Source organism: Fulmarus glacialis, unplaced genomic scaffold (genome assembly GCF_000690835.1).
Source record: "Fulmarus glacialis isolate BGI_N327 unplaced genomic scaffold, ASM69083v1 scaffold13001, whole genome shotgun sequence".
Classification (NCBI taxonomy): Eukaryota; Metazoa; Chordata; class Aves; order Procellariiformes; family Procellariidae; genus Fulmarus; species Fulmarus glacialis.
Window position 1 is genome coordinate 15533 of NW_009193465.1, and position 27022 is coordinate 42554.

A 27022-nucleotide genomic window follows, 5' to 3' on the forward strand; every position below is an offset into this window, starting at 1 on the left:
CCTGTTTTATGTGTGTGAGATGCTTCAAACCAGGGGACAAGCTCAGAAGCTTCACTAGAAACCTCTTTCTTGCCAATTTTAGGACACTCATTTAGTGAAAACTGTTAATGCTATGCAGCCTATGCAGTGTGAGCAGGAAGGTACAAGTAACAAGTATGAATGATTGTGAAAAGGAGTCTATGGCTTGTTCAGTGATCACTGCCCTCTAAATGCAAATAGCTGTGGATATCTGAGGTGAGGGCATGAAGACCCCAGGCGAGTTCTGTCTCCCTCTTGCTGACCGTGGGAAGGTGCAGGGCTGAGAAATACAGCCTGGATCCAACGTGCACCGGGAGCACAAGAGACATCAGATGAAGATGACTCTAGCAAGCTCATGTGGCAGAGTCTGTTCTACGCAGAGGTCTGATCTTGCTTTGCAGTACAACCAGTCCAGAAACATATGTTTTTAAATACCTTCCACAGATTAAAATTACCATTAACGTCTATAGCTCTGGATGACGATTATCCATAGCCATGCCCACTCTGTTTTGCAAGTGGGCATGGCTATTTGCCCACTCTCTTGCCTTGAGACTGCCTAGCTGCAGGTGTAAGAGAGGAAAGGTGGTGCAAAAGACTGTGTACACAGGAAGGTTGTATATTGAAGGGCTAAAGAATAGTTAAGTACTTCAGTGCCATCAAATGTGACTGGAAAAGGAAGATGGTATTTCAGATGCAAGTAGTCATTTCTGTATGTCACAAACCTCTTATTAGAATATGTCTTTGAAAAACTCGTTTTTAAAAAATTACAAAGCATTTGTACATCTTTTTAATAGATTCAGTATCACATTTAACCTTTTTCCCTTCCCCGAGAGGCGAGTTTTCAAACCTGCTTGCCTTACCAGTCTGATTGCTTTTAATCACTCTTAGAGCTGCTAATCCAGGGTCCACTACTGGAAGCAGGATCCTGCAAACCCCATGTGTTCTGACGAAGGAAAAGGGTATAAACCTCTGAGGGTATTCACTGGGTGAGGATTGTATAAATGCCCACAGATTTAGGGACAAGGGGAAGATGGGAAATCCTGGAAACACAAGGATGCAGATAACTAAATAACTATTTCAGCATGCTTGGACACAGAGCTGACACTGATGGCACACTCTTTTGGGTGGACTTACAGGGGACGCAAATAGGGCTGCCACACAGTGCCTGAGCCCTGCCCTGTGCTTGGTGTCGAGCCTGTCTCAGTGCAAAAACATCACGTGCTGGGCCCAAGAGGGGATGGATGGGGCTACACATGGGTGGGATGACCCTCAGTGCTAAGCAGTGGTACAGTTCTCAGGACAGTGTCTTCAGCTGTGCCTTGCTAGGGCCCTGTTCTCCTGTCAGCTGCACCAGCGTAGACCCCAGCCCATCACGGGGAAGGGGGCGCAGGGCTGAGCTGGCCAGAGCCCTGTGCAGGGTCTGCCTGTGACTCTTCCAAAAAACCAGCACCCCAGAAAAGCTCAAAGGGACTTCTAGTTAGGAAGATCATAGAAGAACTCAAAACAGAGCGAAGAAAGTCTTCAAATAAAGCCAACGCAGAACTCGGGGGTGAAATGCATTCAGATGAAATCTCTCCCTTGCCCACTGCATCCCCAAAGACAGGCCACTTCTTCCCATTTTGCTCCCTGGTGCAGCCGTGACTTTTGATGGCTTCCTGCTTGCAGCCAGCTGCACGCTGTGGCTGGCAAAGCCATCTTCTTTCTGCCGCCGCCATGACCTGCCCTCTGCAGGGCTCTGCCTTTCCGCCTCGGTGCCCCGAGCCCGCTGCTGGCCTTGCCTCTCTCTGCCAGTGATGTGGTCCCCTGGGGCACAGCCAGCTGCCCCAGGGACAGGGACTGTCCCCTTCTCTCCAGCGGGTGCAAGTGCTGCAGGCAGGGCAGGATGGGCAGGCTGACTCCATGCTGCCCCTCGCTCCCTCTAACCAAGCATTTCTATAACATAGGCACAGAGTAAGCCATGGACAGGTGAACTAAAAGCCTGTCCATTCCCATCAGGACAAAATTGCCAATTTAGCCTCTCGCTGCCTAGGCTAGTGTCCCTGGCTAATTCGTCTTCATAAGCATGTCACCATGTTTTCTCAGGGAGGCTGAGGTTAGAACAGCTTTATTCTCTGATTTCCTACCATGAGAGCGAGGACAACAAAGAAGCTTAAAATTGAAGTGTTGGCAGGAACAGCAGCACTCCTGACAACAGAATTCGGGAGCAGACGTGCAGATGCAACCACATGCTGCCAACCCCCTCACATGTGAGACTGTCTGGGGTATGTTTTCCTTTAAACGCCCCGACTACTGGGTATCAGCAAATGCAAGACAGTGGAAGTTGCTTATTTAAGTCAGAATATAATGCTGTGGAGTCTCATGGACTGAGGAAATGGTGAGTAAACCAATCTACAAAAAGGGAAGTTATTTTTCTCAGTAGTGGTCAGGATAAGACACTGTGATGAAAATGCAATGTTCCACTCAGACTGGGAAGGACTAGATAAGGTGGTCTTACCAAGGGTTACACAGCTGCTTCAGAGAGGGTGCTTCCCAGCCCAGCCTCACTGTCTCATACAGCAGCAAAAGCAGTTTGATCGCTTCCCATTGCTGTCCTGGCTCTTCCCTTAGCTTACACTCTGGGAGGGATAATTAAGCAGTTCTTTGAGACTTTGGCATGTCTGTGATGGTATGTGCTCTTTGTGCAGTGCAATCACACTAATTCTCCTGCTAAAATGCCTTCTGTACCACCGAGGTCAGGACTAGGGGGCCTGTAGTACAGCGTCTTTGACAATATACATAACAGCCAGATCCTTTGTGGAACAATTCAGCTCGAAGGTAGACATCTTACTTCTACACTCTCAAAAAACATATCACTTTGAAAGAAATAAAAAGCAACATATGAGAATTTCAAACAATGCTAGCTTTCCTTTAGGAATGCCACTTCGGGCAGCATTTATTGCTTGTGTACAATTTGTACCCACGAAATTTTGTTCCAGGAAGCAGTAAACAGCATCATCATTAGTTCAGCCTGTTTGACTTTACTGAGACAGCATGGCACTCCTAGAAGCTAGCATCATTTCCCAGGAAATCTTTACACAACAGCAGGTTTTCTTCTGTTGTCAGAAACTTTCCTGGCATGCAATGTACTGTGGCAAGCAAACCTCCAAGCATCACCACTTTTATGACCACCAGTGTACAGGAGAGAAGGAAGAAGGCTACAACCAACATTGCTTTGGTTCTTGTGCTTCAGTTAATCCTTCCTTTCAGAAGTTGCTGGAGACTGTTGCCTAAGTCAGGATCTCCTCTGCTGGATCAAATTAGACAGAAGGTTGGAGAATCATGATACATTTCTTACATTTTAATCCAAATGTTTACACTTGTTATAATAAAATTAATAATAAGTTTACCACTTGCTACTCAAGTTGCAAAGGAGCTTTCTTTAAGCAGTAAGTTCTGGCTGGACACCCATATTCAAAGATGCTTTGACAAATTGGAACATATTCAAAATAGAGGATGCTGAAAGTGTTAGAGGCAAATCCGATGGTCAAATTCACCAAAGCTGCCTGAACTGAAACCAGTGGGGTTTGCCCATGCCTTCTGGGAGGTATAATGCAGAAGATCCAAAAATAGATCCCCAAAGCCCCAGGGTGCTCTAGTGAGTATCTCTAAGTGAGCTAACTCTTCAGCTTTCACCATTGTTCGGCTGTTTTCAACAGCTGAGGGAAAACTGAAAAGCAAAGTAGAGAGAGTGGCTAACTGTAATAGCTGTCTCAAGTAGAGTGTTTTAAATGGGAAGGAATAGGAAGGAGAGCTCCTTTAGTTAACAGAACTGCATTTTCCAACTCTGTAACTTTATACATCTGATCTAAAATTCGCTTGTTTGGTGCTGTCACTAAAAATAACATTCCTTTTTCTACCTGATTAGTGTGAGGCAAGAGAACATGCTGGGACACTACACATTTCTCTACCAACTAGAAATCTTGCAAGAGGAAGCAGAAATATCAAAATTCAAAAATATCACGCTTCCATCAGCATTGCCCTCACACATCAGAAGGAAAAATTGCAAAGGCGTTTTCCTCTTTTCATATACCTCAGATGCCAACTACTTCCAACGTGTGTAAGCTACCCTGAGAGGCTGTGCTTCGGTGGTTGAAAGCCCCAGCTTATACAGTTAGACTGTAGGTCCCATGCCCTGCACAGAAGTCCAAGTGGAGGTTTATGTCCAAAGGGGAGAGTGGCCTTTTTTTCAGTGTGCTTCTATAAACACAAAGATCATAAACATCTTGTCTTTTGCATTCAGGCCTCCTCAGCTATTCTGAAGACAATAGTTCATCTATCCTCCAGTTGCATTATGTCTGTGCAAGGGACCGTGGTTCTCACAAGTCTGAGTGAAAACCTGGTTTCTTTGAGGGACTTACCTATCCCCAGACTAGAGATAATTTCAAGGTCTTGAAAGCTACTGGCTTCTAATATTGCTTGTGGCAGCTTCAGGGTGAAGGGCAGCAAATCCCTGTAAAAAGAAACGCAGTGAAAAACCAACAAAAGAATAAACCCCACAATTGTTAGGACTCCAGGTTTTACTGTTGGTTTTAATGATTGAATTGGCTCACAATTTCAGCCCTGTTCTGCAAAGTTCTGGATGTTGTCAAAGGAAGATCTCACGGCCGGTAAGGCATCGTGGATGTTGTGCCGGCCTGGGTTGCTCTGATTTCACAAGAGATCAACAACTCCTGTGGTGATGCTTCATGCTGTGCCACTGGCTTAATCACTGCGTCTTGGCTTCCTCCTCGGAAAACGGCAGGGATGCCTCTCACCTCAGGGGAGGCCACAAGGGTTGAAATACCCTCCCATGAAAAGTGAGGTGTTGCAAATGGTAATTATTGTAATTAGAAAAGCTATTCTTTTTGGTGTGGAGGGGATTTGCAGTCCTTTTTCTTTCTCCCTGTCTCCCCACCCTGCTTCCTCTTTTAAAAATCAGTGTAAGTGTAAGGCACGGGGACACGGCAAGACACAGTGGGGTTAGGGAAGGAAGACCCCTCCTGGGGAAGGGTAGCCCCTGGGTGAAGTGACAGACAATGATCAAGTGCTGCATGACACTGAGAAAACATAGATCCCTTTACCCTCTGCTCTCAGACTTCTGACTGCTTGGTTTCTTGAAAGATGCCGTATTTTTGCTGAAAAGAAGAGGCACTTTCTCAGAGGATGTTAGTTGGGTTTCACTGAAACACACCTTAGGTCTCAAATAATTTAACGGAGCTCTTTGGCTAGTGGTGTACTGTTCAGGTTTGCCTCTTGCCCAATGACAATTCGCTAAACCTGTTCCTACCTCGATTCCTGTTCTAACAAGGACTAGAAAAGCCAGTAATAATAGTCCCTGAAAGGTAGCAAGGAATGGCACAGGATCATTTTACACATTAAAAAGCTTAACAAGATGTTCTGCAATCTGCAGGAAATCGTTTTAGAAAAAGCTGCCCTTGTGAGTAGGTGGTCTCTGCTACACAAACGCACACCCCAAAAGTGCACACGACTGCAGACGTGGGGACAACTGATCTGTTGACAGATGAATGCAGAGGGGCTATTTTTGCCCTTATTAGCAGATACATATCTTACTGATATACTGTGTACTCCATGGGTTCTCTGTGCACCACTGAGCACTCTGTTGTCCCATTGTTTGACATAAACTGATGTGATCCCAGGATTATTTTTTTTTTCATGGCAGGTATCAGGTTTAAAAGAGGAGGAGGGTCCATGGACCTTCTACTTTCTTTGGTTGTTATTGCCATATGCATGAGTAGTTCCCTTCTATTTTTTTTTCTTTTTTTTTTTTGGTAGAAAAATACATCTAAAAATCAGGAAACATGAAAGACATTACCCTAATAGAAAAAAATCTGGTTTTATTCATGGGGCAGCAGCTTGCAGAGAAGCCACCAAGTCACCTGTTACCTACAGGTGTTATTTTTGTGATCTAAGGTAATCTAGCCAGGCCAAACTTTCTTTTGAGAAGAGCCTGTCAGCCCTGATAAGCTGTTTCCAGCTATTTATAGATGACTATTTACTACAGCCCTGAGAACAGGCCTTTTCACTCACCATTATGGAGAGCTCCTACAAGTGGCCACCAAATGGTAGGTCAGTGGCTAAGCAGCCTTTCTATTACCTGTTTCTCTCAGAAAATCATTCCCTATTTACCTTGTCTTTTGACAGCGACCTGAGAAATCACATGAATCATCTGAATGTGTATTTGACACTCAGAAGTAACATCTATAACAGGAACTAACAGAAGAGCTTTTCTTTCTTTAAGCCTTTCCTTTCTGCAGGAAAGCAGAAGCAAGCAGATTTTTCCTCCCACCAGCCATTTGACTAAAAATGCCCAATTCTTGTTTGCATTTGGGCTCTTCTTTGCTCCTTTGGTAAGGCAGAAATCTTTATATGTGGCCAGGGGTTAATTTATGCCCATTCTATAGGGTCTAGACACATCTAGATGGCTAAATGTCTTTTCATTGATGGGGATGAGACAGAGCGTGGTCCCTTGCATGTGGGTAGGAGTCCTGGCCCAGCAGCGTTGAACTCAGCTGGCTGCAGAAGCAGTCCCCAAAATAGTGCGAGTATTACTGGCTGGGTAAGCTGCAGCACGCTGTATCATACCATAGATAGACTGTTCCTACTATGTGACCTAACCAAGTCACTAACACAACTGCCTTGTAAACATATCCTGAATCTGCTTTCCCCTCTTAAATGGAAATAACTACTTTAAGGGTCATCTAAGTTTATATAGGGGAAGTCAAAATTTTTACAACCAACTCAAAACCAGGCCTGCGGCAGCAGGTCTAGGGGAAGTAGATTGTGAAGGTACCGCTGCAGTGTGCTTAGCACAAACGTACAGATTAGAGGAGACTGCAGACACACAGGTTTAATTACACAGAGGGACTCATCAGCTGCTGATGAAACTTTGCTTTAATGCAAATGACCTTACAGGTCTTTCCCATCTCTGTGCCCACTACGTTTGGTATTTCTGCGCTGAGCAAACAACCAAGGTCTGTTCTTTATCACTTAATTTTATTTTTAAATTTTGGCTAGAGAACAGAAATTGTTTCAGGGCTACACTCCTTGACAGATTCCCCGTAGGTATCTAAGTGCTCTGAGTCTCCCGCAGGCAACAGTGCACTGGCAGGTTTGCTAAGTTGCTGCCAGGTGTATGTGGATGCTTAAAGCTGCTTTTAATAAGAGATGGTTAATCCAGAAACCTTTTTCCTCCCTGCCCTGCTAGCCCCAGTCTTGTGCCTCAGTCCTTTGTGGATGCAGCCCTATGGACTTTCCTCAGACAAAGCTTCCAGCTTCAGGGACAGCTGTGGTCATGGTGTGCCTGGCTAGAAACTGGGTGATCTGGGCTCATTGCAGATACTAGCATCTGAAATACCTCCTGATGTGTCAGGTTAGAGGAAACTGGAGGAAACAGCTGGGGCTGTGCTGTGACTGGATACTGGGGAAAGGCAGTCCAGAGGGAGAGCAAAGCGACCCTTCCACAGAAGCAACGAATCCAACTCACCTACTGACGCAGTAGAAGGCAACCAGTTTGAAGACATCTTCAAATACAAGGACAGATCCTTCCAGGTACAGGACTGATGAAAAACAAAAAAGACAGTCAGCAACTGTTTTCTTTGAGCTGTATGGTAAAAAAAAGCTGGTGGGTTTGGCTCACACATCTTGTATTCTGTGATTTGCATGGACTAATATGAAGAAGCATAAAGAACTGGCTTCAAACGGCCAAACGCAATGAGATTCTTCAGGGAAACACTGGAGAAGAAATGACTCAGGCAGGCTTTCTGAATGGTTAGCTCAAGATATCAGACTGTTGTGACAGTAATAGAAACAATGGGAAAAAAAAAACCCCAGGTCACACCCAAAGGGTTCATTACAAGCCCATCTATCTCTAAGGATGTGCAGATCCGCAATACATATGGGACTGACCTTATGACTCTCCATGCTGGAATCTGGTTTGTTCTGGATGGACAAAGTGCTTTGAAGTAAAAAAAATAGAAATTACTATTTCATTACTGTGTGTGTGGGCTACGACCTGGGTCACGCAGGCAGTGTGAGCACAGCCTATTTGTATCTCCCCTGTCTTCTCCCTCCCATTGTGTTATACAGCAACAGCACTTTCCTTTAAGTGGCAAAATACAATCTACACCACATTGCAGATTTCTTCAAGATGACCTCCTTTATAACAGCATGCTATGGCATTGTGTAGCCCAAATCTCAGATGTTATTATAGAGCTTTTGGCTGCTAAGCTAGAAAAAATTCACCGGCTGGTGGAGAAAATTTCACATTGACCGATAACCCAAGGCAGAGAGAAAGAGATGGATCTGCAGGAGAGAGGTCTCCATCTTTGTTTCTGCTTTATAGTCTCACAAATTTTCTGTGCGCATATGTACACAACACACCATCACAAACAGAGACTGACAAGTTTAAGGAAATCTGCGGTGGTTTCTCAAAAATGCCCGCTTGCTGGTGGTGGAGGACTGGAGCCCCAGAGCTGCCCCGTTTCTCCTGTGCCACAGGAGCACACCAGGAATCCTCAGGGAGCAGCACCAGCTCAAACCCACACAGCGGTGCCTGCAGCCGCCCTGCATCTTTCTTCGCTCTTTCTAGGCCACAGTTCAGAGCTGTGGACACGAAGCTCAGCTATCACGATTCAGCTTCCTCGGTCTCCCATGATTCACGGCCCTGTGAAATGTCTCCAGCTCCTTGCCCTGCCTGCCTGGTTATTAGTTCCCCTACAAAGCAGGGCCTCCAGCACCTGCAGGAGGGAGATATCCACCCGGCTCTCCTCTCCCCCAGCTCTGTGCGCTGGCTCTTGGTCTCTGGCCAGCAGAGAATCCCACTGGAAGGAAATGCTCAAGCTTGTCTCTTGTTCAGCTTCACAGTTCATTCCCCAAACAAGGCATTTCCTCCTTTAACTTCTCCCTTTGTCCTAGCCCAGGCCCTGCAGGTTGCTATTTTGAGCTGAATACATCAATGAAGGCATTTTTTAAAGAGGCAAAGGCCATGTAATTCTCAGAAGTCATTCCTAACATCAATTTATGTTGGATCAGCATGAACAGATCAACCTCAGTCTGCACACTGATACCAGACTGCAACGTGGAGTTTAAAACATACTTTGAGCAAAACAATCCCTTTTCCCTCACTTTTCTCCCACAACTGGAAAAATAAATATTCAGCAAGCTTTTTCTTCTTCCTTAGTAAGAATCACGTTTCAGTCAGGGATTTTCATTAAACATCTACCACGAACAATTTCTATAGTTTGAAATCCATCTGTTTCACAGCTCTGACACAGGAAACAAAAATAAAGGCAAAACCCAGTGCTGTTCCAGAGAATTAACCAAAACCCAAGCGTCTGAACTCACTCAGATCTCTGGCAATTAAATAAAGCCCTTTGTGCGGATGACGGTTTTGAGGACTTCTTTTTCTGTTAAGAACCACATGTTCACTTTGGCATCCTGAGTTGCAGGTGTACGTAGGAGAGCAGGCTGCACCTGTACATGTTTACAGACATGAGCAGATCGCTTGGATTGGGACTAATGATTGTTTCTGTGCCAGGAAGCTCTGCCACTTGGGAGCTTGAATTTTAGACAAAAGAATATTAGTTCGAGCCCCTCAGTGTCACGAGTATCCACATAGAATTGCCTTGTCACCGTACAGCTACTCCTCCTCCCATATATAGTTAAATAGCATAAAACACCAATCACCAGGAATTATACAGATAAAGCAGTCTGGGTACAAAACCTGCTGGAGCTTAAGGACAGGAGTTTTCAGCAGGTGGTATATAGAAACTGGACTGTCCCTGGTCTGCTCTGAGAGGTCATAGAAGGTAACAAAATCAAGTGTGTCTGTCAGCACAAAAATAAAGTGTGTCTGGAATTCATCGTAGAGAGACCCACAGCTCTGCTGGGACATTTTTGGGTGGCCTGCAAACAAATAAGAATAGAAAAACACTGCTTTAGGTGGATCATTACTCAAGGTACTAGCACCATCAGGACCAATACTCTGCTCAAAATTTATTCTGAACAGTGACAGTGTCAAGCAGCCTGCGCAGGGCTACCACGGCCACTGGGACCCGCTCCCAGCACAGCACCCATGGGGAAAGCCTTGCAGTCTCCTGTGGGGAGGGCCTTCCTTGGGAAAAACTCTAACACTTTTTCCTTAACCTGTTTTTATCTAGACACCTGCTGACCACCAGCAGGCATCACTGACAAGCAGTGCTTCCTGACTGCTTTGCTGTCGGGTGGCAGATGATGGGTTCGGTATAGGAACATCTCTTGTGGGAATGGTTGTCATTCGCTTGTGGAGACCATTAGATGGGTCCTGCTGCATGTTTCTGATTCTTGGAAAGATGCAGAAAATAGCAAGTTTGTACAGCTAAAAGGGCTCTGCTGACTGTTGGGGACAACTTCTCTCTCCCCCAGTGCCATTACTGCCCTCAAGGCACCCTGCTCTGAGAAGACAGTCAGGAAGAGGTGCTTTTCTCTGGCTGTGGATGTGCTGTGGGTAGCTGGGGACATTTCACTGACATGAGCACTGCTGCTCAGGGAGGGATCACGATGTTGCCATTTATAGGAACTCATGACTTTTGCAAGAGCTACAAGCAGACACTCTTCTGCCAGACTGCTGTAGTCCTGACTGCTGAAAACTGCAGAGACAAAATTCACCTTTCTTGGCCTCATAAAACTACACCCAGAGCACCTGAAGAGCACGAAAATCTCTGCGTCTCACCAGAACAGTGGCAGGATGTAAGAATATGATCAAAAGCAACAGCAAAAGTTGGCTGGGTTCTGAGCCAAACATTGCCACAGTGTATTGAGTTTTACCTGATATTTAGAAGCCCACAGAAAAAAGTCACCTTAAGGAACTTTCTTGGCCTCATAAAACTACACCCAGAGCACCTGAAGAGCACGAAAATCTCTGCGTCTCACCAGAACAGTGGCAGGATGTAAGAATATGATCAAAAGCAACAGCAAAAGTTGGCTGGGTTCTGAGCCAAACATTGCCACAGTGTATTGAGTTTTACCTGATATTTAGAAGCCCACAGAAAAAAGTCACCTTAAGGAAATAAAAGGGGAAATGTGTAAATCAATGGGCAATTTTGAGCAGTCTGAAACAAAGATATCAGAATTAATAAAAAAAATTTTTATGGGTGATGCAAGCATTAGTAACATGAATTAGTGGTTCACTATTGACCATACTCTGTTTTGTGTCTTTTGTGCAACTCAGTAAGTGACAGGACATGGCCAGGTTATGAACTGCTATGAATACTTACGAACTGCTATAAATATTTATGATTGTCTCATCTTTCCCCTTACTACACCAATATGCTCTGAAGAGTGTCATCTTTAGACTGGAATCTGCCTTTATGTTTCCTTTACTCTTTAGATCTCCCCATCATTTCTCTATCCAGATGCTGATGTTTTTGAGTCACACTGTCCCTGGGCATTCTGCCTTCCTTTCCTCTTTGATTTTTCCCCACAGAATTGTGTTTGCTAGTCCTGTTGTTCTGGTCACATGGACAAACCACCCCAATTTCCATCTTCCTACTGCTTACATAGGCTCACGGGACCCAATTACTTCAGCTTCTTCTTCTCTAATGGCACTATTAGTCCTATTCACTGTTTTTGATATCTGTGTAATCCTTCAGAGACATCTGAATTCAAAGATATGAATTCCTTATTCTGCAGCAGTTGTGTTGGCAGAGGACTACTGAGAACACAGCCATCCTCAGAAGTCCTGCTTGGATGTGCTTGAAATGCTCTTATCTTTCCAGATTCTGGCTAACTGTGAGATTTGTCATCATGGGAGTGATTCCACTTTTCTATTTCTATTTTAAGATTTAAGATTATAACTCCACAGTCTCCTAACCAGACCTCTCACTGGTGTTTCCCTCCTTTGATATAAGTCTCTGGCTTGATACCACAGTTGCCATGACCTTGCTTGCACTGACCTTTGCAGTAAGCAGCACTGGCCAGTTTTGCTGCTGTTCTGCTACCCTCAGCCCTTTACTCACTAAGAAGATGGGATCACTCCAAGGCAGAGGTTACTGACTTTCCTACTTCCAGATGCTGACGTTCCTAGCTGTTGCATGGGCCAGGTTAGCAGTTTCCTGCCCCTGGGGAATGAGCCCTGGGTATTGTAATAGACTGCAGTGACTACTGTAAGCCTGGTGCTGAGGCTGTTGCGTTTGTCATACGCTGCACTTGTATTTGCCGTGCTTTATAGAGATGCGTGAGAGCGTGATGTAATTCCTTCAGGTTATTGCTTCAGTTCCCTGAGCATGTGCAAATCTCCTTCTGGCCTTTATTCAAGCACTAGGCTGGTGATGGTATTAAGAGAAAGAGCTTTAGCTGGATAGAGGGAAATTTAGATTACCTTGGTAGAAGTCCTTGGGTGTTTACAGCGTTTTTCTGCAACAGCTCTGTTTGAAACTTCCTAGCATCTGTCCCTGACATTGTTGTATTACTTTTTGATGACTTTCTGGACAGTCTGCATAACCTTCAAGTGCTATGTTCTTGTAAAACACTGCCATTGTTTATCTGTTTTCTCTTCTCAAGGCCTTTTTGTTTCTTCTGTAATCTGCTGCCTCTGCTTCTTCCATCTTAGACTAAGATGTCTAAGCTGTAGCTTCCTTTTTGGTTGCACAGTTCTAGACTGTCTTGGGCAACCCAGGTCTGTTTTGTCTTTCTTGTCTTTCCTAGTGATTCTTTCATGAGACTGTCAGTTGTTTCTATTTTTTTCCCTCATCAAGGAAGCGCAGAAACTCCCCTGATTTGGACTTCTGCCAGAGTCTTCTGTTGTGCATCCAACTCATGCTTTCTCACAGGATTTCAATTTTATGGTTTCCTACAGAGTTTAATCTTTCTGGCCACGATGTAAAAAATCACTGCTGGTGGCAGTTCCTGGGAAATTGAAACTAATGAATTATGAAAGTGATAAAGTGTTAATGAGCTTGGGTCTAGAGTATGAGAGAAATCCATTTCTAAACTATATTTTCCACAAAATATAATTGTATTGGGCAGAACGAAATTAATGCTGTTAAACAAGATGCAAAACACAGGCTTTTACACTCTTCTTAGGCTGGGGTTGAGTGGAGGGGACACTCGTTAGAGTTAACTGCTTCCCTGTGCACGATGTGAGTACCTGGTGCTAAGAGGAAGGACCATCCTCACATGTAACAGCCAAGGGGTCTTGGCCGCTCCACTGTACTTTGGCTCATCCACATTCACCCAAGCAGATGGGCAGCATCTTATTTCCACTTTTTATGCCTTCAGTTCAGCATAAAATCCTGCTGCTGCCTGGTCTTGTTGCCTCTGCTGCAGGATGCTTGAGCAGAAACGTGTGTTACAGTCATTTCGCTGCTCTGTTTCCTCCTTATTGCGATTAGTGTTTCAGCAGGGGTTGAGGGGGTGGCTCTCAAGGCTACTTCAGGCACAGCTAACCCAGCTAAAAGAAGAGCATCACAGCTCCTCAGTGCTTTCCTTACAGGTATCCAATGTGAACAGTCCTGGCAGGCCCATGGGCACTGCCAGCCATTTCAAGGGTTAAGAGCAGAGCACAGTCCGGTGAATGGCTGTTCTGTTTCAAAGCACTTGCCTTCCTTGTCAGATCCCCACCCTGCATCTCCCTTTCAGTGCTCGAACAAACACCTTAAAGTCTGTGGAAATTCCATACCTGGTTTTCACTGTTTCTTCAGCCAGAGGCTGGGGAGATCCGGGACTTCTTCCCAGGACCAGATGGCAACATGAAGTTTAGCTGGAGTTTTAAATGTAGCCATGCAGGGTCTGTTTTCTTGCTCTCACACAGCAGAGATGAGGGGAAAAATGTGGCCTTTTGGAAATGTTGAGGACTGAGAGGGCTTCCAAGGACACCAAGGGGAGTAGGGTGACACCTTCGATTGGTGTGGTTCCTGCTGTAAGCAGTTGAGCACTGTGGGATCATTGCTAGAGAGGTCACATTTTCACAGGTAATTCAGCATCCAGCCACACATTACAATGGCAGTACAAGATTTATGCTGCTTGGCATAGTGATTCAAACTGTCAGGGCTCAGGGCTATGGCTGACAAGACAAACTTGATACAGATACTTGCAAGTTGCTCTCAGAAGGCAAATTTCTTTGGTAAAACTTTGTGAAGTAAACGAAGCTTTCAGATATATAAAGGGTCTCCCCTGTGCCTCATGTAACAGGAAAGGACGCTATGATTTGAAATTCTGGGGGTTTAGTTCTTAGCAACAATTTCCAGGTCATATAGATAATCATGAGAATCAACCCTTATGTGAAAAATATGTTATCATACAGATGTATTTTATTAAGAACCATTTTCTTCCATGTACTTTGGAGAAAAGGTTATTTCTCTGGTTCTGAGATACATCATGAAATACCATAAAGGTGAGGTTAGTCATACAGAAAAAGGAAGTTTTCTGAGCGGGAAGCCATCCGGTACCCAGAACCACATTCTGTGTGAGAGACTTCCAGGAAGAAAGACCACACTTTCTAAAGGTGAGTGATGAAAGGGACTAACCCACTCTGACATGGCAGAGGTCATACGGTGGACAATAAAAGGAAAAAAGGATATTTCTGCTTCCGAGAGCTGCGATCCTACCTAGTTGCCAACCTGGTAGAAGAAGGTCTTCTGATTCCCACTCTTCTGCGTGGGATAGATTGCAGTCTTACTGACTTTGAGGGTCCTACTCAAAGGTCAAAGTATGAGGTCCTTACTGCCCTCATTTTACTTTGAACAGTATCTTATTTATCTCATTTACAAGTCTAAACTCTGTTTAGTAAGCTCTTTAAGATCTTCAGATAGCAAACACTGTCCAAGGGCAAAAATTATAATTTGTTCCAGTTTAGCCACTGAGACAAGGGCACTGGCATTAAGGGTACTGATTTAGAGTAGCTGCTTTAAAACCAGTAAGCTTTTTGGGTTGTGTTCAAGGTACTAAGCAGAGTAGGGTAAGACAATATTATCCTAGAACAGCACACATAGTCTCTAGCTCTGATTACACACAGATTTTGCATTATGCCTCTTGGGAATGAAAAATAAGGCAAAAAAAGCCAAACTGAGGATTAACAAAGCTAACAAGACCTTGAGGCTTCTTTCCAACAAGCTTTCACTACAACCCTATTGGTTTAAAGCCTAAAGTACAAATGAAAATATTTGCATGGAGAGAGGGGACGTAACTCTTCAGGATGAGAGCTTAAAAAAAAAAAGAAAAAAACCACCCGCTATAAGCAACCAGAATGTTTCCAAAACAACTTGTAAACCACACAGAAACCTGGCACTGTTACATCTTGAAAAAGCAGCTGCACAAGTGTCTTATGTTTTAAAAGTGTTTCATGTTTTAAGAATGTTTTATATTTTAAAATAAGCAGCGCATCAAAGCGATGTGGAACTCAGCTTAAACGAGCGGGACTTGGTGAGACTTTCTGCTTTCCTTGTGCACGCTGTATTTAGAAGAGGAATGATGAACTTGCATAACAGGTTATAAGTGTGTCCTCATACCATGTTTTACAATATCCCCCCAGCCCTTGGTCCCTGTTCTTGCCAAACCAAGACTCTGGGCTCCTACTTCAGAGTAGTCTCCTGAGTGGGAATTCCTTGACACTAACTCAATTTTCAGTGTCAATAACAATGGGGATAATGGAGAACTCGTCCTTGCCAAGCGGACTAGCCTTGGGAAGACATCTAGGTTAGACATCCTTAGGGGACTAGAAATCATTCAGTCTCTATCTCCAGTCAAACCACAGACGGTAGACCAGACAATGATAACGTCTCCTGTGTCCTTATAACAGCCCACGCAGAGGTGGCCTTTGGCCTTGCACTGCCTGTGGAGGCAGATGAGATCTAGCAGAAAGCAACAGCAAAACGGCACTCCTTCAGCTGGAGCCCAGGGCTGGGGCAGAGCTGCCCAGTTCTCCCGCGCCGTGGGGTGGACTTGCTCAATGGTAGGTTTTTCATGCCAAGAAGCTGTGTAGGTGACGGTAGACTTTTCTCGCTAATGGGAAACATGCATAAACAGGGAAAACTAGCCCATGCTGAGCCCTGGGTGATGCAGGCAGATTGTTATCTGTGTCTGAGCAAGGCTAATCTGAAGATAACTAGGGTAGCTCTACATCTTCAGAGCTGTTGTACAGATACACCAACAGGAACTGCTTTAAAAGATAACATTCGTCAGTCTACTCTCCTTAACAGCAAGGAGTCTACCACACTGAACAGGAGTCATTTACTACGGGAAAACAGGATACTAGCCTGTATGCCCAGAGGCCTTCTTATATGGAATTAAACTGCTTAAAATTTGAAGCTTAAGGTTAACTACATACTCAGCTTTTCCAGCCTCCCCTGCTAAAAATACACAAACTTTTATTCATCGACTGGCTAATCCTTGAAAAAAGTAGTCTTGGACAAGTTCTGCTGCTGAAATGTATGATTTGCTTAATTGAGATGGAATTAGGGAAATCAGCCATTTTTGGTGAGAGAAGGGAAGAGGGATCTGCTCTCCCAAGGGCTTTGATGACTCTGTTGTTATTTTTTCCAGCACATTTCTGCTTTTTTCAGGCTAGTCAGGCCCAGAGCTGACAACAGTTTCTTATTTTGCCTCAATCACACACTCCATCACACAACAATAAAGGAAAACATTCCTCTGAAGTAAATTGGAAAAATTGGCTTCCCTTACAGTACGGCAGTAGTCTGAATAGTCGTGCTGGTACCTCAGTACTGAACACAGTCAAGCGCTCGGCAGGCAAAGGGCCTCTCTGCAGCCCGGTAAATACACTGCTGGCGGGAGCTGGGCTTGTTCAGTGCCAGTGGTGTGCGGCTGGCCGAGCCCCTTCAGCAACCTGTGCCTCAGCTCTCAGTCTATAAAATGGGTGCAATGACACCAACGTCCTTGGGAAAATTCAGCTGAATTCAGCTTGGCAGGGAGGGGAAGGGGCAGCTCCTCAGCACGCTGCCAGCGATGCTCTGCCTCGAGGAGGTTGGCCGCCGCGGAGCAATTTGGCCGCAGTTGTGCACCGACCTCCCGCCCATCCTGGCAGTGCTTGCCCCCTGCCTGTAGCCTCCTCTCCTTGCACCATGGGAAAACCCTGCTGGGCTCGTGCCTCCATGGGCAGCCTCCTTTCAGCTTTGCCCAGAGCGTCTCGGAGCCTCATGCAGTCATCCAGCACTATGGGATGTGACCCTGTCCTTGACCGCCTACTGCCCCTCTCCACCCTGTTCCCAGACCTGTGTCTCCAGTCTGCCACCCACCCTTCCCCGTCACCAGCTGCCCCTCCACCCCCATATCACTTTCTTCTCCTTTCCAGGCTTTATTTCACATAACCCAGCATGGTAGTCTAAGGAAGCATGCCCCACCACACCATCCTGCTTTCATGTCCCCACTTGCACGCTGCTCACTCCTACCCAGCCATAACCTGCATGAGGGAGAGGAAGACAGGGACCAGAGGGGCATGAGGGCATGGACACACACGGCCAGTGGATGAGGGACGACAAGAGTGCTTCTCATGACAGCAGTGTCAGCACAAAGTTACAGCCTAAGCTCACCTAAAACCTGGCTCCTGCCTCTCCTAGGGACAGTGTCCACACTCTTTTCCATCTACTTTACTTGTGCTCATGAGGCTGCAGTACCCTAACTACTAGTTACTGGGACTACTGATGTTTTTGCCTTATAAATATATATATATATTCAGTAAAATCACATTCTATAGTAAACGTGAAGTTGAAGATGCTTGATGACCTTCCTGGCTGCTAGATAACTCTCCGGGACAGTTCATGAGGTGGTTGCCAAGGCAGTCCCCTCTTTGCTTTATAGCTGAATAGCAGCATGGGGTATAAAAAAAAACCCAAACCAAACTTGATCTTTTCACTCTGTATTGTCAGATTTAGCCTCTCATCTATTCAGAGGAAATCAGAGCTATAAATAGTCCTACCTTGCTTTTCATGCCTTACAGTATTAAGAATTCTTCTTTCCGGTGTTGAAAGCTGCAGGGTTTCCACTCAAGGAGGCTAACTGTTTTGGTTAAAGTGACCATTTAAAAAAGAACTATGGTACCACTACAGTGATAACAGAAGTTACAGAATGCACTTTCTGATGAGCTTTTCTGCCTGCCCTTTGATGAGCCAGAGGTTGTCTCGAGAGGTTCGACTTGGGAAGGATGGGATGTACATTTACTCCTTGGATTGTCCTATTCGCACTGAAAAGTCCCTTTAGCACCTCTGTGCAAAAACAGACCAGCAGCCTTGCAGTGCTATTAACTCCACATGATGAAGCCTATCTCAGCCTGCAGCAAGCTCAGCTCTGCAATATGTTGAGGGGCATATAATTGCATCTATAGGGCCTTACTGGGCCTTTTCAAGCATGTTGAGATACCTCGTATGAGTTGATTCAACTGGAAATCTGCACTGATTAAATAGACTGAGCACATTCTCTCATTTCCCCTGTACACAAGGTATCTACCAAAGAAAGGAAGGTTACGTTTTTTGGGGAGATCACAGGTGAGACACTACCGCAGGAAATTCCCCCCCCACCCCCACCCCCTCCCATCTCTCTGTAAATCTTACCAGTGTTTCTCCCAGAACTTGGGTCTTAGAGAATGGGAACTGCTTTTGCTGCTCTACTGAGACATCCCTTCTGAGAACTGCAGTCTGCCCTGAGCTTGCCCACAGACTGACTCAATCTCACTGGCTGGTTCCCTCTCATGGGATCACTCAGGCTGGCAGAGACCCAGGAGGTCTCTAGCCCAAACCCCTGCTCAAAGCAGGGTCAGCCATCAGGTTAAACCAAGTTGCTCAAGGCTTCATCCAGCCCTGTTTTGAAAACCTCCCATGAAAATCTGCAAGTGCTACCCAAATAAATGGTTTCATCTTAGACGTCAGTGTCATGAATACTAGCACATACTTCAGTTCATTCACTTTAGCTATGAAGTGAAGGATCCCATGTTTCTGACCTCAGTCAGTACCACAAATTTCCACCTTTTCCATCTTCATTCCAGTTCAGAAGGGATCCAAAATAAATGCAATTAAAATTAATTTTTTAAAATGGGAGATTGTCTTCCTATAGGTTTTTTTCCTATATCTTTTGTTTTCTGAGTCTTTAAGAAATTTTAAGGTTACATCTTTAGGTTTTTCTCTACAATTGTGAAGGTTATTTCTCCTTCTGGAAAAAAAACCAATAAAATTTCTGTCTATCTTCACTCTGCTTCCTGATTCCAGCAGGCAGGGTATTAGCAAAAAGACTTGCAAAACTGAGGAAGCTGTTGCAAGAGCTGCCAACACTTCCACAAAAATATTCATATCACAAAGGTCATCTCCACAACTGGCCACTCTCATTAAAGGAGCTAAACTGTGAATAGGCTGCAGTAACTGAGCATCCTCCCACTTTTTCCCATGACCTCATTCGTGCAGTACTTCAATGCAGTTCATGTGGGAAAATACCAGCTGACCATGCTGTGCCATGTTAGCAAGGAGGACTTTGGTCTCTGAATTTGTTAACCCAGCCTCAGCAACATGTATTAAAAGAAACGTTAACAAAATAAAACAGGGAAATCTGCCATAATGGACCGTATCTGGCCATAGTGGCCAGGGTGCCAGCAGAGTGCAATAGGCAAGTCCCTTACCAGCATCTGAAGGTGTTTGAGCCAACAAAGAGCATCTACTGAGTTGTTCCTAGTCAATCTGCCTCCTCTTCCCTGCCTCGTGCTCACTCGGTGAGTGCCCTCACATAGCGCTCAGACCTACTGGCTCATGCAGGGACACAGGCAGGAATTTGTATCCCTTGCATCTGAGCTCTGCCATCATGCCAGGCATGCTCACAGCCCTCACCTCCGGCTGGCTGGGCTGTAAAGACCAGAGCTTTCAGCAGCTTTGTTTAGATCTAAGCCTGCAAAGTCCATCCCATGTTACTCTAATGCCCCTCTGTAAACATGCTGCTGCCTGATTACTGTTGTTTAATTACCATCTGTTACTGCTACAGGACAGTCAGAATGACTGCACATGCCCTTTTTATCCTTTGCAAATGGCATCGGTCTATAATAAAAAACTTTTTTTTCCCCATACGTGCTTGGGAAGGAGGAATGGAAGTGTAGAAGTGGCTGAAGTAACTTGGTAATGATGGACAAAGTTGGCTTTGAGAGTTAAGCTTGCTTTCACAGTGTTAGACTGCACCTGTTTGGGATTATTAAGGCACAAAAGTAGATTATGAAATCTTAGCCCTTAAATAATCTCTTCCCTTTTCTGATTGATTTCACTCTTCCTAAAATCCAGTGTGCAAAGGAACACCTTTGCTCATCTAAATTGCTGTTTTGACTCCCCAGCAAGGCCTGCCTTCCAGCTGCCTCTAGACCTGGTGTAACTCTTCTTTCTGTCCTGATGGATGTGGGTGGTGGATGTACAAAGTGGTCAGGTTCTCATGAACTTTCATGGCAAACAGATTTCCTTTGGTAAAAGCAGTTAGAAAAATAACCAGGCAGGTAAACTGCTGCCGTGTGTTTTACTTGAGTTGTGGTCTTCTCCTAAATCCCTACTGTCTGTCTCAAGCGTTTCGTATCAGGCTCCAGCCTGCAGTTCCTGAGCTCCGTCTAACTTTAAGAAAGGCCAAATAAGGCGACCAGGGCACGACATTGGATTTCTTTACCAACATCTTTTTTGCTACTAGATTTGCAACTTCGAAGCAATACTCAGTGATTGCTCTTAAACTGCTTTTGAGTGCAGTAATTGCCTGTATCTTTTCTGTCAAGGTATATTGTGGGTCCTTACCACAAGCCCATACCATATAACCTGAAGTACAGCTGCTGTCCATAAACCAGAAATTGAGTATAATCTACTGTGCCCAACGGCACCGTGTCTCATCTTTCAAAGGTGGTATTAATCATGATCTGGACATTTTTGTATTACTTGGAGATAATTTATTTTGGCTTTCATATGTGATTGTGTTGAGGTTATTTCAAGACCTCGGTTATGCTCCAGCTCGTTCTGTGTTTGTCTCCAGAGAAGCTGGGAGGGTCAGAATAGGCAGAGTTCTAATCTAAATCTTAGAATTTTCCTGTAATAAATGAAATAACCACACTACAGACAAGGCTTCACTACAACCCCCTCCTTCAGCTGTGCACTCATTGATTTTCAGGACTCAACTCAGCCTTGGCCCAGCGCGTTGGAAGAGATGCTTCTGAACAGCTACGCCTGTGGTAGATTATCCCAGGCGGGTACGGTTTAAATAAGGAACAAGGACAGCAACTCCACAACGTGGGCTTATGTGAACAGCCTCAGGAAAATAAACCTCCAAGTGAGCAAAGCCAGCCGCAGCGATGGGGGAAGCAGGAGGCAGGAGCATGATTACAAGAGCAGACATTCATGGCAGGATCAGGCCAGCCTCAAACCCCTTAGGACATGGGCCCGAGGAGTTCAGTACTGACTTGGCAAATCAATTCCATAGTTATTTCTATAAACATTTCCAATAATATGAATAATATGTTCTTTTTTATTCTGTGCAATTGCAGATACTTCTCCTGCTTAGTGACATTTTGCATATTTGGAAGGGAATCACATCCTCTTTGTTTGGTACAGAAGAGTTTGGAAAACCATTACTACACATTCTGCACCAAAGCATATGTGCAAGCTCCTGAGAAGTATATGGTCAACTCATGTGTTTCATGAAATCAAACTATTTTCAGCTATAATTCACAAGATTTCACTGAAAAAAGGAAGCATCGCTCAGTATATGGTGCTAGAGCATTCTTCTATTAAAGGACTTCACCCCTGTGACATGTGTCTTCATGACTATTTGTGAAATAAAAGCTACTGTCACTACCTGCACCAAGTGGTCTATCCTACTCAGATGCTTCTTTCAAGCTCTCAGTACATGTTACTTCAAACATGCACACTTACTTTAAACATCTGATTCTTTTTAATACTGCTGCCACATCACTGATGTCAGTATAATGATTTTTTACTGTATACACATAAAGGGGAAGGAGAATCGGGACCTGAGGTTACAACCGGTTTGCTGAGAAGAGCCAAGGGTTGGAGTCAGCTGAGGAAATGGTGCTCAGCTCTTGAGGTATGTGAGGCTACGCCTCCATTTTGGGATGAAGCAGAAGTAAGGGACAACTCTCAGAACTGAAAGCGCACAAAGTAGTTGAGATTTTAGCAGAGCTTGAGAGGTATCTCCCAACGCTGCATCTCTAAACGGAAGAAATCTTGCAACGAGCCTTCTCTCTGGGAGATTTCCACTGTTCTGAGTAAGAAGTGAGGGATCCTTCAGGCCGAGAAGCAAAACCACAGAGATCCAAGGCTTAGAAAGTTGCTGGGTTTCTCAACTTTCTGATGAACCACGTGGTATCTGCTGTTGGGTCTCTACCATACCTGCTGCTGCGACCAGGCTTTAACCTTCCTGCCTCTGGAGGAATTACAACCAAAGATGAAGAACCAGAAGAAAATTTTTAAAATCCAGTCTCTTCATTCTCCTGTTTTATGATTCCAAGGGCTAATTCATAGAACAGGTGAAAATTCCTCAAGAAAAAATGGAAAGAGGTTTCATTTCTTGACCCTCTCACCTCATGGGTTCTTTGGGGATTTCCATTTTAAAAAAAATCACAATTAAATCCGGCCTTCCCCTCAGAAAACTATACTTCCCTAAATATTTCATCAAATGTCAACAAAGCAGATCTGGTATGGGGAAAAGAAAGAGAAAAACAATGATCCATCATTATTTGGCAGTGCAATGCTAGGAAGCTTCCGGTTTTTTGTACTTCATTGAATGGCCATCTATATATGGATCTCGGGGGCTGGGCAGCAACCTCCGTACCGTCATTATGATACTGGGGAAAACCTCTTCAGATACTACCTGAAAAGTAGGACGGGATGAGAATGGCTTTTTACAAACCGCTGAGCAGTAAAACTTGCTGTTTAAAGCTGCATATGGTAAAAGTAAGAGATCGACATCACTGTAGAGATGGCACAGAGCCATCATGTCACCTCTAAGGATAGCACATCCTTCTTTGTGTCACTTGTGAAGCTGAGATTGCACTAAGTCCTCATGAGAAGGACAAGAAGCAGCTGGCAAGGTGCTCCAAAATAGTAAGCTGGGATGGGTTGCAACTTGGATTTTAACTGGAAGGGAGGATCTCTGTAAAATCTGAACTATATATGTCAAGGCAAATTCGGCTTTCAGTTTACATCTGAATGCATCAGGTTTGTGGAGTGAAATGAGCTGAACCGAGGTAACAGGGAGAAGAACTTGTTCCCGCTTCTTCAAACCCTTTAGGAGGCATCAGCTCTCAGAAAGGGACAAACAGCTCTCCATGGGGCACATTACACAGATCGTTGCTTATGTGTCAACTCAGAAAGGAAATACTAAGAGCAGGCCAGCAAAACCAAAGCTGCTTGCCCCCAGTACAGCTGGGAAGGGGGATTCTTGAATGGGCAGCTGCTTCTTTGGAAGGGCGCTGGAAGGGCACCAGCTCTACTCCACTTCATGCAGACTCAAAGAGCAGGTAGCTATCAGGAAGATTCACCTCCCTGTTTGTGATGTTCAGTGGCAAGCTGAAGCCTCCTTTTAGAAAGCACAGAAGAACTAAAGAGGCACTTTCTGAAGTTAAAGACTAGATGCCAGGAAAAACCCTGCCAGTCTACAGCGGTCCTCAGGCTATGCAGCTGGCGTGCTTTACACGCTCTCATAACACCGAACTTTCCACAGACTTGCATTCCACAGCAAGGTAACGTCTCTGAGGGCGCTCAGAGGTCTCCTACCCTGACACTTAGGGAAGGAGTGAAGGGCACTTCATTAAGCTAAGGCAATCCAGATGTACCAGGGTACTTAGCAAGGTAATTCAGATTCTAGTCTTAATTCTTTTAAAGCATTCAGACAACATATCATTTTATTTCCTAAAAAAAATTAGAAAGCAGTTGGAGTAATGCAGAGACAATAAATCAAAGCTAATGTACTAGGTTACTCTGATACTTCTTACACAGAAGATTTACCATCTCCCCTTGCTCCAGATATAGTACTTTGGCTTTACTATCAGGAATTAATTTGATTTCTTCTAAACTCAAAAGCCAGGTTACTTACCCTAAATGCAAAAGGAAGCAAAAGCACGACCATTTCCATGCCCAGCGTGTTCCTGTCAAAATGGTGTGGGATGGAGAACTGAGAGGCTTTCTACAGCACAACACTGACAGAACTCAAGCTAAAAATAATGTGAATATCCACCATAGGAATGCATCAGCCTCATGGCCGCTGGGATCATTGCACATGTGATGGCAGTTTCTCCTGCTTTTTGAATGAGAGCTAATTTTTAATTACCCTCCTCCACTTACTTTGCAACTTGTATGAAAGTGGTGGAAATTGATTTAATCCTTTTCCTACCAGAAAGCTGTGTCTCTGAACACATTCTTTGCATTAAGTTAGTGATAAATTAGAAATAGCAAGCAAGTTTGAAAAACATTGCAGAAAATTCTTTCTAGCTAGGCTAGCTCACAGTGAAATTTTTGTACTACATTTTACTTTGCCTGTCCTCAAACAAATCAGATTTTATGGCACAGGACACAAGTCAAGAAGTAACATTTCTATAAATGACATTTTTAGGATGGCAGGATTCAATTTTTTAACTTTTATCCAAAGGAAAACTTGAATCATCAAAACCCAATTCCCCATCATGCAAAATGTAAGCCCTGGGTCAAGTTCAAATAACTAAATAAAGAAAAAAGTTTCCCCTCCCTGCAGCTAACCCTTGCCCTTGTATTCTTAATCTGGACACCTGAAGTTGTGGCAAAAGGTTTGCTATTCCTGCCCTCATGCAGGAGCACTGAACATGTGCGGCACCTCTGCAATTGCGTGCTCCAAGGTGCACACAGATGAGAGGGAGAGCTTTCCTGGGGGGTACGCGGCAGCCAGGCAGACAGCTGCGCTCTGTGCAGGAGCAACGCTGCGACAGCCTGTGGTCTCTGCTTGAGATTAGAGCAGATTAAGAGATTCAGTTGTCCCTCTGGCTTTAAAGTCTGTTTACGATGCAGAGGTATGCAAAGAAACATATGAGAAGGAAAAAATTCATTTGAGCAACTGTCAGGGGGGAAGAAATAAGCCACAACATTGATCATCGGAAACACAAGTGTTTTAGCAGAGAATAAAACATATGCCCCGAGGAGCTGGCTTTGGGGCAGAGGATTTGGATCTGTTCATATAAATAAATAGTGTGAAGTTTTATTGATGAACTTTTTCAACTCTTTGTGTGTTTCTATGACTATCCTAAAATTCCCATGTTTAGAAATATTTCTTGGAAAATGGAAATCATATGCCTTACATATCCATTTACACCGAGGGCTGCATCAGACGTGGCTGACTGTGAACTGGGTTCATTTTTGCTTGCTCACAGCAGACTTGGCTGTCTGATCAGGAACAGCACTGATACCACCAGCCCCAAGACCCAGCTGCTTCCCAGAAACAGCGAGGCATTGAAAACAGTCAAACAGGTTAGGAGTAACCGGTTGTTCAGTATGACTGTATGAGGTGCATGAAAAGGGAATGTAGCAGATGTCAGACGCCTGGTGGGCCCCAAATTCAGTGGCAGATATAGAGACAGAATCAGTGAGTTCACAAGGCTTAGTCTGTCAGTGCCTTGCACTTTGCTCAGGACTTCCACCTGGTGAAAGGCAGCTCCTCTCGCTTGATCAAAGCGCTGGCCTGCTCATCTGGGGGTGCTTTATTTTCCTGTTGCGAGTCTGTAAATGATAACACAAGGTGCAGAACCACAGGGGAGCTGAGGTATAGCAGCTGCAGGAAATATTAACTGAACTACACCGAAAAAGCAAGATCTGCTGCCGGTCACAAGAGGAACCTGCTCATTGCAAGTGATATTACATAAATACTGGTGATCACAAGAGGATTTGGTACAATAATCAGAGCAAGACAAAAAAATATAAAGAACTTACTTGATTTTTCTTCTTTAATGTTGTACTCCAGCACACCGGGAGCCTCGTTCTGCATTGGCAGGCGGACGGCAAGGACCATGTTGTTCACGTTACCCTCTTTCCTAACCAAGAATATCTGAAAAAGAGAAAGGAATCAAGAGCTTTGGTACATTATGTGAGCTTCTGAACTTTATTTTAGGTCATTGGCAATGAAGTTCTTTATCAGTACAATCCACCTTTAAATGATCTTATTTTAGCTTCGTTCCACTTGGTTGAACTTTACACGACAAAAATAATGAATAAAGGGACATTTCATCTGGGTGAAAATCAGACCTGCAAAGGAACCAGCAAAATTTCTATGCATCACTGATGTCCCACTTAAGCCTACGGCAAACTATTTCACTAAGTGAAGAGTATAAAGCTGCACTCACATTTGTCAAGTGATGCTCCTCACATAAGTATCCTAAATCACGGACAATTCACCCTAGAATGTCCCAGTCTGGGTCTAAAGCAAGGGAGTACGTTGAGAGGGAAAGGATTCAAGTGTCCACAAGTGGAACATAAGGCCGAAGGCTCTGGTGGCCACAGTGTCTAAAAGCAGAGTTTTTTCATGGGACCAGAAGATCATTCAGGCTGTCAGGGACCCCAAGACGGCTCTCGTCCAACCCCCTGGGTGAAACCATGAGGCCAGACCAAGTTGCTCAGGGCTGTGTCCAGACAGGTCTGGAGAACCTCCAAGGATGGAGGCTGCACAACCTCTCCAGGCAACCTGTCCCCCACTTACTGTCCTCAGAGGGAGGGAGTGTTTCCATGTACCCAGTCTGAACCCCTCCAGTTTCAATGTACGTCTGTCGCCTCTTGTCCTCCCACCATGCAGTGCTGAGCAGGGCCTGGTTCCATCTTCTCCATGACCTCCCTGTAGGTACCAGGGGGCTACTGTGTGGTCCCCCTGAAGATGTCTCTCCTCCTGCTTGAACAAACCCAGGTCCCACAGCCTCTCCTCAGTAGGTCTATGCCAGCTCGCTGCCTGCCGCCCCTGCAGGGCCTTTCCCGCAGAGCTGCCCAGCCAGGCAGTGCCAGCCCGGATC

The 27022-nt window shown here is 44.8% G+C and overlaps 1 protein-coding gene across 1 annotated transcript in view; it reads right to left on the reverse strand.

Moving 5' to 3' along the window:
• LOC104071436 (ras and Rab interactor 3-like) overlaps nucleotides 1-27022 on the reverse strand; it is a gene marked incomplete at its 3' end in the record, with an annotated part of 50981 nt that overhangs the window by 13250 nt on the left and 10709 nt on the right. Inside the window, exons 5-7 of the mRNA XM_009587462.1 lie at nucleotides 25956-26070; nucleotides 7541-7613; nucleotides 4416-4507 (exon numbers count right to left, since the gene is read on the reverse strand). Of these exons, the coding sequence (XP_009585757.1) occupies nucleotides 4416-4507; nucleotides 7541-7613; nucleotides 25956-26070 (280 nt within the window). The remainder of the gene's footprint in view (nucleotides 1-4415; nucleotides 4508-7540; nucleotides 7614-25955; nucleotides 26071-27022) is intronic.